This window comes from Thalassophryne amazonica, chromosome 21 (assembly GCF_902500255.1).
Source record: "Thalassophryne amazonica chromosome 21, fThaAma1.1, whole genome shotgun sequence".
NCBI classification, from domain to species: domain Eukaryota; kingdom Metazoa; phylum Chordata; class Actinopteri; order Batrachoidiformes; family Batrachoididae; genus Thalassophryne; species Thalassophryne amazonica.
The window spans coordinates 21,445,006-21,460,121 of NC_047123.1; the positions used below are offsets into that span (position 1 = coordinate 21,445,006).

Genomic DNA, 15,116 nt, shown 5'->3' on the forward strand with positions numbered 1-15,116 from the left:
TCTGAGAGGCATTTCAAAATTGGACAGGATTTTTGTTTTGTTTGTTTTACCGTGCATATCATTTATTGTTTGGTATATCTCACTACCCAAAAAAGCCTAGATGGACCAAAGTTGGTGGCAATATTACTTGGATCGATATCAAGAGGTGATTTCATTTTGGAGTAGTTTAGTCAATGTCAAGGAAAACCTGGTCCAAAAAAAGACATTATTGTTTGGTATATCTCATACCCAAAAAGCCTAGATGGATTAAAGTTGGTGGCAATATTACTTGGATAGTTATCCAGAGGTGATTTCATTTTGGAGTAGTTTGGTCAACAGTCAACGTCAAGGAAAACCTGGTCCGAAAAAGCGGTCATGTAAATCATGGTCCAAAAAAAAAAAAACCTTTTTAATGTACAGTGAGGCAAATACGTATTTGATCCACTGCTGATTTTGCAATTTTTCCCAACTACAAAGAATAAAGAGGGCTGTAATTTTTATCGTCGGTACACTTCAGAGACAGAATCTAAAAAAAAAAAAAAAAATCACATTGAATTTGAAACTGCATTCATGATCGCTTTAAACGTCACAATGAATCGATCATTAAAGGTGGCTTTGATTTATAAAGGGAGGCATTCACGGCGCTGGCCCTTTAAGACTCCGCGCATGCGCAGATCAGAGAGAAAGTTAACTCCTGAACTTCGTAGTCAGAAAAAAAATAAATAAATAAAAATCTGATTTATAAAATCGCAGGGGAAAGTGCGTCCAGCTGACATGGCATTCCGACGGAGAAACAAGAGCTATCCTTTCTTCAGCCAGGAGTTTTTAATACAGAACCACGCCGACATCGTCTTCAGTTTGGTCATTTTCATTCTGATTGGTTTGATGTTTGAGGTGAGACGAACTCAAATCTTTTTTTTTTTTCTTCCTCGGCTGGTTTTAAGAAATGAAGATAATCCAGATGTTCACATCAAAGTTGAATCTCATAAAATGGAACACGTGATGGCTGCTCGATCTGTATTTTAATCTCTTTTTTACCCCTGAATTAAGAATGTTTCCAACCTGAACGCTGCACTGATCAGATTTAGCATTTTCGGCTAGTTTTGTTCGTGTTTTTGTCGTTTTAATCACGTGGCGTCACAGTTTTCAAAGCTCACAAACTCGGATGTCGACGTCTTACTTTTAACGATCATTGTACTTTTTTTATCTCGAAAAAAATGTCTAATTCCAGTTGTCAGCAAAAGCAACGAAGTCACTGCAACTTTTTTCTTCGTCAAACGCCACAAAAGAATCGCGCTTAAAATAGGAAGTAAAGCCTTTTTATAGTCTTCGCACTAAAAAACGAGCGTTTTAAACAAAACGCGCTCAACGCCAGTTCGTTTTTACAGGTTTTATTTTGAAAGGTACTTAAAGGAAGTTAGGTGTTTTATGCGTGTGGTTTGACGCTCGCGGTTAACTGCCACGTCTTAAACGTTTGAGCCGCTATATGCTGGCAAATCTGCACCAAACACTCCTGACCTGAAGGGTTTTCACACCAAACATGAATTGGTTGTTCTTTAGACAAATGGAGCGTACAAGGCCGCTGCTGGGAGGAGAGTTTCAGCCCGGAACTCTGGCTGTCAGCGCAGCTGGTTGTCTTTAAATGAAACTTTTTTTTTTTTTTTTTTGCCAGTTTCGGTAGGAAGTGACAGAGGCGCAGCTATCTGGTTTCAGGAGTAAATTTCAGTATTGTCAAGACATCTGCAGCTTCCGCGACTAGTGATTAGTCAGATGGACTAATGCATTTTGATGTCTTGATAAAATCAGGATCAGTTGGACTCCTCATCCTTGACGTGCTGCACACTCTGGGTTACTCAGCCTGATCACGGAAATAATCACCCCGAAATATCAAGAGGCAAGTATGAGGCTGCACCAGGTTGTGCCAGGCCATCCGGAGTTAAGTGTGGGCCGGGATGAGGTCGCTGGGAGCCCAACTGTAGTCGGGATCAAATCCACTCTCGCCCAGCGGCGTTCCTGCTCCGGTGGACTCAGCCTTGAACCCGGCCAGATGAGAACTGTTTTGGGAAATCTGTTCTGGTGCCTCACCTCGCCTGGTGTGAGAGTGGCTTTAGCATCACTTGATGCAGCCAGTTGTATTATAATGACAAAGGGATCACAATGATGACGACAAATGCTAAACGTGCGTGTCACGATCATCCTGTCATCTGATCCCTTCCATGAGGAAAAGTGTTGGTCGTTTATTGCAGTAAAGAGTAAAAAAAAAAAAAAAAAAAACAGTAATTGGATACTTTATTTTTCAAAGTATAAGACACTTTTTTTGCTACTTTGGAAGGTTCTTAGACTCACATTCCGGTGCGTCCCATATACTGCAAAATCACATGTTCTTTAATAATAGTAATGATTATTTATATTGGGATTTCCCAGGATTCAGTGCAGTAAACAAAATAAACTCCAGTTATCAAAGAATAAGTGGCAATAATAAAATGACAACATAACACACAGAAATTCCAAATTAAACAGCTGATTTAAAAAAAAAAAATCTAAGGTCTTTACTGATGTTTCTTTTCTAGCATTTCCAATGCTTTGGGTCACCAGTCAGTGTTCATTTGTGTTAAATAACAGCCACTATGTTGTCTATTACACTTTTATTTGTTAATCTTGCTTTTTCCACCCCAAATTTAAGAGTCCTTATGGTACACACCACAGGCGGAGGGCTTCCAGCATAAATTCACTGTTAACTTCTCCATCTGTATCCATGTGATGATTCCTTTTGTCCAAACTGCATCAGCTAATCTCCAAGGATACACTAGCGCCACCATCTGATAAACACTGTGATACATCTATCAATTTGATGCATATCACACTATGAAATTATATCACTCTTCCTACTAATTATGTAGGAAGTAATGTAGGGTGAAGGTTTCTAACTTTAAAGAAACAAATTCTGAAGTATAAATTGTAATCCTTGATGTTGTTTCTTTCCTTTGTGTATGATTGTGTGTTATGATTCTTCTGGAAGAGGTTATTATTTCTTGTGTGCAGCAGTTGACTTTTCATGGCATCACCGGACTCAATAAAAAAAAAAAAAGACTCTAAAGGCTTCACAATATAAATATCATGATTCATGTTGCATCATTATACCCTTGACCAGTATGCTGACCAACATGTTTACTTATCCAAGTTGCTTATTTTTGGAATTTAAAAGTCCTTATGTTAAGTAACAGCCACCACGCTGTGGTGTGCACATGTGCACACCACAGCGTGGTGGCTGTTTTTAAACTTTCCCACAGGTAAACAATGTGTTTTTAAAAAAAGTGAGTTCCGCATGGCAACAAAAAAGGTGACATTGATACTCCGGAGTAACTTGTACTCCGCAAAATACAGTAAAGAGTTAGAAAATGCTTGACTTGACTGGCTGTAGTTGCAGTGGACATTAAAAAAGGGGCAGGTTCTTTTCAGGACCACATTGGTTACAGGCTATCTGCTAATAAAGGTACTAGATCTTACATGCTAACATGACACTGTTTGTGTCAAATACTTCCCAATAGAGGTGGGAGGATTGATCCTAATATCGATACCAATGCTGGTATTGATATTGAACGATCCTCATGTAAAAAGATCAATACTCAAGCTTTTTTCTCTCCTGCATGCACTGACTGCTGCGCACGCAGATTCATCAAAGTCTACTCTCTGTAAGAGCAGCGCTGCGCTGTGTCACACAACACGGAGCAGCGCACCTTTGTATTGTGGTTTGTCAGTCCTCTACCTCAGGAGATTTTGTTTTAAGTTGTATTGTTTTGTTTTTTTTAAACAAAAATGTTGATTGTGAGAAAGTATGTTGTTGTCACGTACAATGTTTGGTGAAATTCTATCCTAGGTCTTTTGGATCCTTTGGATCTATGAAGCTTAAATATGAAAAAGTATCGGTATCAGTATTGATATCGGCGATACTGGGCCTGTATTTACTTTATCAGATTAATACCAAAATTCCCGGTATCGCCCACCTCTACTTCCCATGTGGTCATCAGTGGATAACTGTGGTGCTTCATGCCGTACAGCCACACCCCTATGCTAAACCAATTTGGGATTAGTATCCAACATTAGTGCCAGATGTTTTCAGGATATTGTCAAATTTCCAGGTTTGTGGTGAAGCGTTATGTATTTTGGACGTTATGTTGACATGGTGCATTTGATTGACAATGAGTCATCTTACGGAACATGCTAACTGAGTTTGGTATTACTGCATATGCTAGCTGGGATTATTATTTTCTTTAAGGCAGATTCTCATAAACAAATGGCAAATGATAAACACAAATACTCTTTGTAAAGATAAAACAAACACAAGATATTAGATTAGTTAGAACTTTATTAATCCCTTGGGAAGACTCCCTCAGGGAAATTGAGGTTCCAGCAGCATTATTAGCAGCACACAGAGTATCAAAAGTTAAAGAAAAAAAACACATTTTGCAAATATAAATACCGGAAATACTGGTTTACTGGCTACTACTGTTCCTCTCCTTCCCGTCCTCTGTCTTCATGTTACTCCTCCTCCCTCTGAGTGAGCCCTCTGGTGGCCAGAATTGGAATCGAAACACCTTGATACATAGTATTCTTCAAAGCGCATATTAAACAAATATGTAGGACTGCCTTTTTGCATTTACGCAATATCTCTAAAATCAGAAAGGTCTTGTCTCAGAGTGATGCTGAAAAACTAATTCATGCATTTATTTCCTCTAGGCTGGACTATTGTAATTCATTATTATCAGGTTGTCCTAAAAGTTCCCTAAAAAGCCTTCAGTTAATTCAAAATGCTGCAGCTAGAGTACTGACGGGGACTAGCAGGAGAGAGCATATCTCACCCGTGTTGGCCTCTCTTCATTGGCTTCCTGTTAATTCTAGAATAGAATTTAAAATTCTTCTTCTTACTTATAAGGTTTTGAATAATCAGGTCCCATCTTATCTTAGGGACCTCGTAGTACCATATTACCCCATTAGAGCGCTTCGCTCTCAGACTGCAGGCTTACTTGTAGTTCCTAGGGTTTGTAAGAGTAGAATGGGAGGCAGAGCCTTCAGCTTTCAGGCTCCTCTCCTCTGGAACCAGCTCCCAATTCAGATCAGGGAGACAGACACCCTCTCTACTTTTAAGATTAGGCTTAAAACTTTCCTTTTCGCTAAGGCTTATAGTTAGGGCTGGATCAGGTGACCCTGGACTATCCCTTGGTTATGCTGCTTTAGACGTAGACTGTGGGGGGGTTCCCATGATGCACTGTTTCTTTCTCTTTTTGCTCTGTATGCATCACTCCGCATTTAATCATTAGTGATCGATCTCTGCCCCCCTCCACAGCATGTCTTTTTCCTGGTTCTTTCCCTCAGCCCCAACCAGTCTCAGCAGAAGACTGCCCCTCCCTGAGCCTGGTTCTGCTGGAGGTTTCTTCCTGTTAAAAGGGAGTTTTTCCTTCCCACTGTAGCCAAGTGCTTGCTCACAGGGGGTCGTTTTGACCGTTGGGGTTTTTCATAATTATTGTATGGCCTTGCCTTACAATATAAAGCGCCTTGGGGCAACTGTTTGTTGTGATTTGGCGCTATATAAAAAAAAAAAGTTGATTGATTGATTGATTGAACATAAGACATTAACCGCATGGTAAAAGTCGCTAGTTACAGTCGTAGAGGGAAACACTGCGATAATTCCTTAACTTGGTGTATGTTGCTAATTCCCATCTGGTTTAATTTCTAGGCTACAGCAAAGACGGCCATACTGTTCATCCAGCCTCAGTACAATGTCAGCACAATATCAGCAGGTATGCAGTGCAACGGACCAAGCCGTTAAAGTATCTTAATGCATATCTTGACTTTTTATAAATTCACCCTGGCTACTTGCATTTTTATTTAGTTGGGACCCGTTCCACTTCTGAGAGAGATTTGCCTCACTTGACATCCTAAACTCAGAGTTTACCTCGCTTCGTTCTTACGATTGTGTTTAAACCTTCCAGACGGCGAGGTGACGTTGTACCACTACGGATGGAAGGACTGCGCTACCATCCTCTTCTATTTCTTTATCGCCATCATCCTCCATGCAGTAGTGCAGGAGTATCTTCTAGATGTAAGTGTTACTGTCTCGCACATGTTATTTGTACAGTTCGTACATTTACGCATTTCAGAAATTAGCTTTTGTTTCAAATTAGTGTTTAAATGTGTTTATAAAACTCACCAAACTGATCTCAAACCATCTCCAAGTTATTTTTACCAGCAAAATAAAATTTGAAACCACTCAATCTGGCAACGCTACATAAAGAATATTTGAAATCGCACAATCTGGCAACACTATGTAAATAACATTTGAAACTGCACAATCTGGCTGCACGTTTGTGTAGATTTTTCTTTATGAAGTCCTCATCTTGTGCCACATTCTTTTTCTTCGGTAGAGTTTAATGCCGCTTCGCAACCTATTGAAGGTTTCCAGCAGCAGCCCAAAATAATAACACTATCATTTCTCATCGAGCTTGTATTCCTGTGTCACATCTTTTTTTTACTGTTCGCTTTGCAGAAAGTTAACCGGCGTCTTCATCTCTCCAAGAGCAAGAATACAAAGTTTAACGAGTCGGGTCAGCTGTGTGTGTTTCACTTTGTGTCAAGCGTGTGGAGCCTCTATGTGCTCATAACGGTGAGATTCTTTTATTGTGATTCCTCAGATTACAGTCATGTTATGAGGTCATGTTGTGTGATAAATGGTATATATTCCGTAGGTCTTGGAAAGGGAACAAATTTTTTTTTTTTTTTTATATATATTTATTTAAAATTTTTCTCCACAGGAGGGATTTCTTCTGCATCCCAGCAGTCTATGGGAGGATTATCCCCATGTACACCTCAGGTATGAAGTAGTTGCTCGTGTGTGTGTGTGTGTGGTCTGTTGGATTTCGGTGAGGGGAGGCGTGACTACTAGCATTGTTGTCATCTAAATACCATTAAATATGCGGTATTGTTTCAAAATCTATTTCGCCTGTCTCTACTCCAGATGATAATTGTTTGGAGCCGATCAGTCAAAGGTCAGGCTCGCTATGTTCAGGTACTAGCCTTTGTTGGAATTTTGTGGCAGTTTGCAAAACTATAAGTTTTCGAAACGTGCCAACAATAGCCACTCAGAAAATGGATGATTCCATTTTTCCTGAAGCCACCTTGATGACCATTTTGGATTTGTAAAAATGGCGGCAAAGAAAGGGTACTTTTTAAGACCTCTACTCCTAGATGACCTAGGATCTTGATTCTAATGGCATACCACTGTCATGGCCAAGCAATCCAATGGTACGAATGACCAAAATGCATATGTAAGCAAAGTCACACATACAAATCCAAGATGGCCACCATAGTGGATTGAACATCTTGGATTTGTAAAAATGGCGGCCAAGAAAGGGCACTTTTCCAGACCTCTACTCCTAGATGACCTAGGATCTTGATTCTAATGGCGTAACACACTGTCATGGCCATGCAATCCAATGGTACGAATGACCAAAATACGTATGTAGGTAAAGTCACACATACAAATCCAAGATGGCCACCATAGTGGATTGAACATCTTGGATTTGTAAAAATGGTGGCCAAGAAAGGGCACTTTTAAAGATCTCTGCTTCTAGAGAACCTAGGATCTTGATTTTAGTGGCAAAACACATATAGTTAGTGCCAAGGAATCTAATTGTGCCAATTACAAAAATGTTAACCGATTACATGGCAAAAATGTGACGACATCACAGAAAGTGACTTAATATAGTAGTTTGTGAGACCATCATGAAATATAGTAGATTTTTGTGATCGTATCCCGAAACATGGGGTGACATCGTGAGAGGAGGTGCACTGTGGTTATAGTTAGGGTTAAAAATAATAAGTGAAAGTTGACCGTGTCATGAAAATGTAACACATTTTGTTGTGGTATCACAAAAAATTAAAATAAAAAACCGTGAGACTAGGCTGAAAATGCATATGTAGGTAAAGTCATAAACAAATCCAAGATGGCCACCATGGACACCTTGGATATGGAAAAAAAAATCTGACTTAAAATGGGAGGTTTCAAGGTCTCTGCTTCTAGATGATCTAAGATCTTGATTCTAGTGGTGGAACACACATTTTCAGGTCCAAGGAATTCAAAATGCATACGTTGGCAATGTCTCATATATACATATCCAGGATGGCCGCCATGGTGGCTTCCAGGAAAATGGAATAATCTATTTCCTGACCGGCTATTGCATAGACTTCTTAAGAATGTAGTCTTCCTAATTTCCACAAATTTCCAACGGAATTGGATAACTTGGCTAAAAAAGGGATATTTCAACAACCAATAAAGCTGCCAGTCAGCAAATGTCTTGTCATTACGTGTTGAAAAGCGTGTGCACGTAGGGTAAATATCACTCCTCTGGAGATTTCATTGAATTTTTAAAAAATAAATTTAAAGCGATAGGACTTGTAACACCTTATTTGTCTTTTTATTATTATTTCATCATAGGTTTCAGGTGAAGTTTTTCTACCTCACTCAGCTGGCTTACTGGCTGCACGCTTTGCCGGAGCTGTACTTCCAGAAAGTACGGAAGGTCAGTCGGGAGGCCATGGGAACGGGAGGAGCTCTGGATTGGGTTGAGATAATCTCTGTGTGCGAGCTTGTTATGTTGTGTATCAAACGGAACGCGAGAGAAGAAAGGTTGCAAAATAACACGTTTGTTTCTCAGGAGGAGATTTCTCGTCAGCTCCAGTACATCTGCCTGTACCTGCTGCACATCGCCGCCGCTTATTTGTTAAAGTAAGTTAACAGCCCAGTTTGAGGGGAAAATATCTGATTGATTGTATTTTTGTGGAATGACGCCTCGTCTTCTGTGCAGTTTGACTCGCGTGGGACTGGTGCTCCTGTTCCTTCAGTATATCTCAGAGCTCGGCTTCCACATCGCCAGACTTTTCTACTTCACTGACGAGAGCCACCAGAAAATGTACGTGATGCAAACCTGAGTTATCAATATATTATTACTAAATATAGTGCAGCAGATAACTCAAACAATCCTTCAAATGATGATACCATCACCAAATTTGGCACAAATGCTCCTTAGACATTACTCTTTTGAAAAAACCGGCTGGCCACTTGAATTTTCAATAGGCGGCCAGGTAGGGGTCAGTTGAAGAATTACACAGGGGTCAAAATTAAAAGATGCTCCAATCATATTGAAATCTATACCACATTATTTGTCTGATCACAAAGATTCCAAAAAGGTATAGTTTGGATTATCTGTGACTGAATGGTTTGGAGTTATGGGGTAAAAACAGCAAAAATGGTGACAAAGGTCAATTTCAGTTTGGACGGGGGCCAAAAGTTAAAGTTGCTCCAATTTTGGTTAAAAGTGGTGCAAATTATTGGTTGAGCTAATAGGATTAATAAATGGAATAGTTTTGATTGTGTTGAATAAAGGTCAAACAAAGTAAAGGTCAAACAAGGACAACGTCCATTGGGTTCTATGACATGTGACATATGTTACCCCGTAATGTGATAACTAAGCATGACACATGGTCCAAACTATTCCTTTTAAGAATCCTATTAACTCAAACAACAATTTGGATCACTCTTTACCAAAATTGAAACAACTTTAACCTTTGACCACTGCACATTTTTTTGCTGTTTTTACCCCGTAACTCCAGAACATTCAGTCATAGATAGTCCAAACTATACCTTTTTGGAATCTTTATGATCAGACAAATAATGTGGTATAGTTTTCAATATGATTGGAGCATCTTCTAATTTTGACCCCTGTCTAATTCTTTAATTGACCCCTACCTGGCCGCCTACTGAAAATTCAAGTGGCCAATCGGTTTTTTCAAAAGAGTAATGTCTAAGGAGTATTTCTGCCAAATTTGGTGCTTGTGTCACCACTTGCAGGATTCCTCTGTAGATATTCTGTTATCTGCTGCACTAATAAGCCGAGTATTTTTATAGAGTACCAAGAGGCATTTATTAGCAGAAATGGAATACAGCCATCTACAAGTCGGAGTCATTCCATACGAAATTAAAAAATGGTTCCCAGATCATGGTCTCAAATTTACTCATATTTTCACACATTTTGAAGATTATAGGCTCAATATGAAAAATCCAAAATATTAAAACGGTGGCAAGAAGTGGTTCTGGCACATCTTTGGTTTTCTTGCCAAATTTGAAGGGCCGTTTGCCTAAAATTAGAACTGTTAATGCTTTTGTGATTGTCTAGAGTGTCAGCCTTGGAAGATCCATCACAAACCCATATCTCACTTAAAAGATACAGGATCAACTGTTGATTCCTGATCTACTCAGCCTGGTCACACCGGTCTGGTTTATTGTTCTTACCTCAGCATCATATTTTTGAGTTGTGTCACATCTGTTGCTGCTTTTGCAGATTACGTTCTCACTAATGATGACCACTTGCGCCATAGGTTTGACCTGTGGGCGGTCAGCTTTGTGTTCACGCGGATGTCGACCCTTACCCTGATGTTCCTGGCGGTGGGCTTTGGTTTGGCTCGGGCTGAGAACCAGGGTTTGGACTTGGAGACTGGCAACTTCAACACTGTCTTTATAAGGTAAAAGCTAACCTTAGCGTCCAGTCGTCCCGCCTGTGGACACTCTTGAGTTTGTGGCCCTGGTGTTTACTTGTTAGAGTTTCTGTAAAGTGCAAATTCAAGCACTTGTAAAAATGTAGTCACAAAAATGGATCACGCACATGCACCTTCAACCTATATCTAGTCACTGTTTTCCTCAGTAGATTTTTGTGAATCCTTAAACTCGGACAGAACTGTGCACGGTTGCTGCAATCCTCCTTTGTTGTGTTCCACTAGGATGATCGTTTTAATGCTGGTGTGTTTGACCCAGTCGTGGCTACTCTGGAAGTTTATCCGCTTCCAGCTGAGGCGCTGGAGAGAATTCCGACACGAACAGGCCATTCGCAAGAAGGCCGCCTCAAAACAACCCGCCCGACCATTGAAGCGAGACTCCCGTGAGTACATCCATGCAAGCATAGGTTGTAATGTGTTCATCTTTATAACACAAAATGAAGTTAATTTATATTGATAATAGCATATTTCACTCTATTGAAGATAACGCTAACCGTGGTTAGCCTTAGCGTATGTAGTCACAATTCAGCGATTAGCATTGGTACATGCAGTCACTTAATGGTGACTGGAGCTGACGCTGGTGTAAAATAAATAAGGGACGCCTCTTTGGCAGGGCCGGTCAACCTGATTGCCTTCACCTTTCCCGCCATGGCGGGGAAAAAAAGTCGCTTTTTTGTGTGAAACCATTTTTAAACTATTTTACATGTACTTTTGTTTCTAAATACAGGACGATGACTTTTTTTTTTTTTTTTTTTAGGAGATGGTTGGCAACCCTAAGTGTAACTATGTATGCTAACATATGTTAATGCTAACCGTTATCAATGGTTGATTTGGGCCTAATTTGTGTTTAGCAAGGGAATTTGCAGATGTTTAACGCAAAATTGCAATTAATCTTCCAGAGCCATCACAGAATTTTTAACGTCATCTAGACTTAAGGTTTCATAACCGGACCTTGCCAAAGTTAAAACAGAGACACAGCACACTGTAGACTAGCACGCTAACCGAAGGTATGCTGTTGTACTGTTACACCAATTTAAAAAAAAAAAAAAAAAAAAAAAAAAGTTTGAAACGCCAGTGTTGGCAAGCTAGCTAGTTATTATTGTCTGGCTTTCACTGAGGCTCTGTGTTGTCTACATAACTAAAGTTAACGTTTATGCGCCGCTAGTCCTAATCTAATGTCTTGTCAACAATATGGTAAAGTGGGACTGAGGCGTAATGTCAGAGTCCATGTTGGCTGCACAAACCTCACAAGTGCCACTGTATTCTGGAGGTCGGGCTTTACCCCAGCGCACTCTAGTGGCCATTTTTTGTCAGTGAAAACATCGCCGTACTCAGTACAAATATATGTAATTTGGTCATTTTTCAAAGGGGTCAGACTTATCAATTTGATGTACAGTGGTTCATTTCAGGTCAGCTTGGTGTATCAATCGATAAATCTCATCGTTCCAGTCTATGATAGCTGTCAGCTGGCTGTTAGAAGCAAATTAGAGACAAAACCAAACCAGCTGAGTTCAATAGAACAGCACACAGCCTGAGCGTGTTTTCACCTAGCGATCCATCCTGTGATCTTTTTTTTTTATTAGTTTTTTTTTTTTAAAGAACAGAACTACAGGGTATTGGATGGGTCGCAATCTGAAGTGTTACCACCAGATTTCATCTAAAATTCAGTCATTCTGCTTTAAAAGGAAGATAAAAACTAATTGTGCACATTTAAATAGATACACACATATATTTGGATAGTATTAAAATAAATTAGGTCAACAATTTAATACCTCTGATAGAAATGTGCCAGGTTGTGCCTATACCTCCAGTGGATATAATACTAGACATGATGTTGACATGGTGGACTGTATTAAAGAAGGTGCAAGTCATGGTTAGCATGACTGCACATACGAATGCTAACTACTAGCAATAATCATTTATGTAACAGTCTGTTCATGGAGGAACAGGTATGATCCATCCATCCATCCATCCATCCATCCATCCATCCATCCATCCATCCATTTTCTCCTGCTTTATCCGGAGTCAGGTCGTGGGGGCAGCAGCTCAAGCAAAACCGCCCAGACCTCCCGATCCACACACACCTCCCCCAGCTCCTCCGGGGGAACCCCAAGGTGTTCCCAAGCCAGCCAAGAGATGTAGTCCCTCCAGTGTGTCCTGGGTCTTCCCCGGGGCCTCCTCCCAATGGGACGTGCCCGGAACACCTCTCCAGCAAGGTGTACAGGGGGCATCCGGAAAAGATGGCCGAGCCACCTCAACTGACTCCTTTCGATGTGGAGGAGCAGCGGCTCGACTCCGAGCTCCTCCCGAGTGACCGAGCTCCTCACCCTATCTCTAAGGGAGCGCCCAGCCACCCTGCGGAGGAAACTCATCTCGGCCGCTTGTACTCGCGATCTTGTTCTTTCGGTCATGAGCCAAATCTCATGACCATAGGTGAGGAACGGAACGTAGATTGATCAGTAAATCGAGAGCTTTGCCCCCCTACTCAGCTCTCTCTTCACCACGACGGTCCGATACAGCGACCGCATCACTGCAGATGCTGCACCGATCCGTCTATCGATCTCACGCTCCATCCGTCCCTCACTCGTGAACAAGACCCCGAGATACTTAAACTCCTCCACTTGAGGCAAGGACACTCCACCGTCCTGAAGAGGGCAAAGCACCTTTTTCCGGTCAAGAACCATGGCCTCGGATTTGGAGGTGCTGATTCTCATCCCGGATGCTTCACACTCGGCTGCAAACCACCCCAGTGCACACTGAAGGTCCTGATTTGACGAAGCCAACAGAATCACATCGTCCGCAAACAGCAGAGACGAGATTCTGTGGTTCCCAAACCAGACCCCCTCGACACCTTGGCTGCGCCTAGAAATTCTGTCCATAAAAATAATGAACAGAACCGGTGACAAAGGGCAGCCCTGGCGGAGGCCAACGTGCACTGGAAACAGGTTTGACTTACTACCGGCAATGCGAACCAAGCTCCTGCTGCGGACGTACAGGGACCGGATAGCCCGGAGCACCCCCCACAGGGTGCCCCCCGAGGGACACGGTCGAATGCCTTCTCCAGATCCACAAAACACATGTGGACTGGTTGGGTGAACTCCCATGAACCCTCGAGCACCCGATGGAGCGTGTAGAGCTGGTCCAGTGTGCCGTGACCAGGATGAAAACCACACTGCTCCTCCTGAATCCGAGGTTCAACCATCGGTTGCATCCTCCTCTCCAGTACTCTGGAATAGATACATGAACAGGCATGATTACTTTTTATATTCTGACTCCTCTGGAAAAATAAATTTGTCTCCTAACATTAATACTTTCTGGTGTAACATTGTCTGTTTGTCAGTATGTATCGCACTGAGCAAATGAGCAGTAAGTAAGTCCCTTCGGCTGCTCCCTTGTTTGCACTCGGGGTCGCCACAGCAAATCCAAGGTGGATCTGCATGTTGAATTGGCACAGGTTTTACGCCGGATGGCCTTCCTGACGCAACTCCACATTACATGGAGAGATGTGGCGGGGGTGGGATTTGAACCCGGAGCCTTCTGAGAACTGAAATCAAATGCATTAACCACTTGCTGAGCAAATGAGCAGTACATTTGTAAAACCAAACCTGTCTAATTCTGGTTAGGCTGCATTTCTAAATAGAAATAATGTTTTTCTGTCTTTGGTAGAAACAGTGGATTTATTCATTTTCATTAACATTTGTTGGTCGATAGATGTGGTCATGCTAACTGCTAATTTTTTTTGTTTCTTTCTTCCAGTTGGGCACCATGAGAACGGAGTTCTCAAAGCTGAGAACGGAACTTCGCCAAGAACCAAAAAACTCAAAGCGCCCTAAGATAGTACTCTGACTGGCCTGGACAGTAGCTTTAGCCCCAACTAAAGCTCCCCATCAGCACAGTGGACAAACTGCTGGCCACCGATCTTCTGTTTGAGTGTCCTGAGATGTACCAGGGACTCAAGTCGCTGCAGACACAGGCTTGAATGCTGGAACCAAGGAAATCCCTAAACGCCCAACGGACATACAATCTTCTTATATTCAGTATTTTTATAAATCCACACAGCCTTCTATCCCACCCTACGGAGCACCATTTTATGCAAGACAATTAAAATACAAGAAGCAGTGTGCAGCGCACAGCGTATACCATGTGCGCATCACTGCCGAATGATGCTTATCTTCGAACACGAGTACTGTATTTGTAGCGCTTTTCTGACGTTGCAGTTGTTGTCAGCTGCAACTGAGCCGGTTTCTCGTTTGTGAGCAGAAAAATGTTACTAGCGTTGGATGATGCAGGTCTGGCTCCATGCCAGACATAACGTCGCGCCAGGAACCAGAGATTTGGCCAGTTAGTACAGCGGTCACGCAAACTCTTACCAGTGGGTTGTCGGTCTAAAATTCTGTTTGTCACTGGTCACGTAACAGTTAAACAAAGTATGTATGGTGGATATTACTGCATGCCGTTCCATGTTTTTTTTTTTTTTTTCTTTTGTTAATTACTTTATTAAATGATGCATTTTTCTGACAATTTTATTTCTT

General features: G+C 41.4%; 1 protein-coding gene across 1 annotated transcript; it reads left to right on the plus strand.

The window, feature by feature from the left end:
• The first annotated feature begins 636 nt into the window (after window positions 1-636).
• tram2 (translocation associated membrane protein 2) lies at window positions 637-15,110 on the plus strand. Its single transcript, XM_034162476.1, has 11 exons — window positions 637-873; window positions 5,714-5,777; window positions 5,970-6,079; window positions 6,524-6,640; window positions 6,789-6,847; window positions 8,471-8,555; window positions 8,691-8,761; window positions 8,841-8,945; window positions 10,411-10,554; window positions 10,810-10,967; window positions 14,341-15,110. The coding sequence occupies exons 1-11, from the start codon at window positions 754-756 to the stop codon at window positions 14,415-14,417; spliced, it is 1,110 nt and encodes a 369-aa protein (XP_034018367.1). The 5' UTR covers window positions 637-753; the 3' UTR covers window positions 14,418-15,110.
• The last annotated feature ends 6 nt before the right edge of the window (window positions 15,111-15,116 follow it).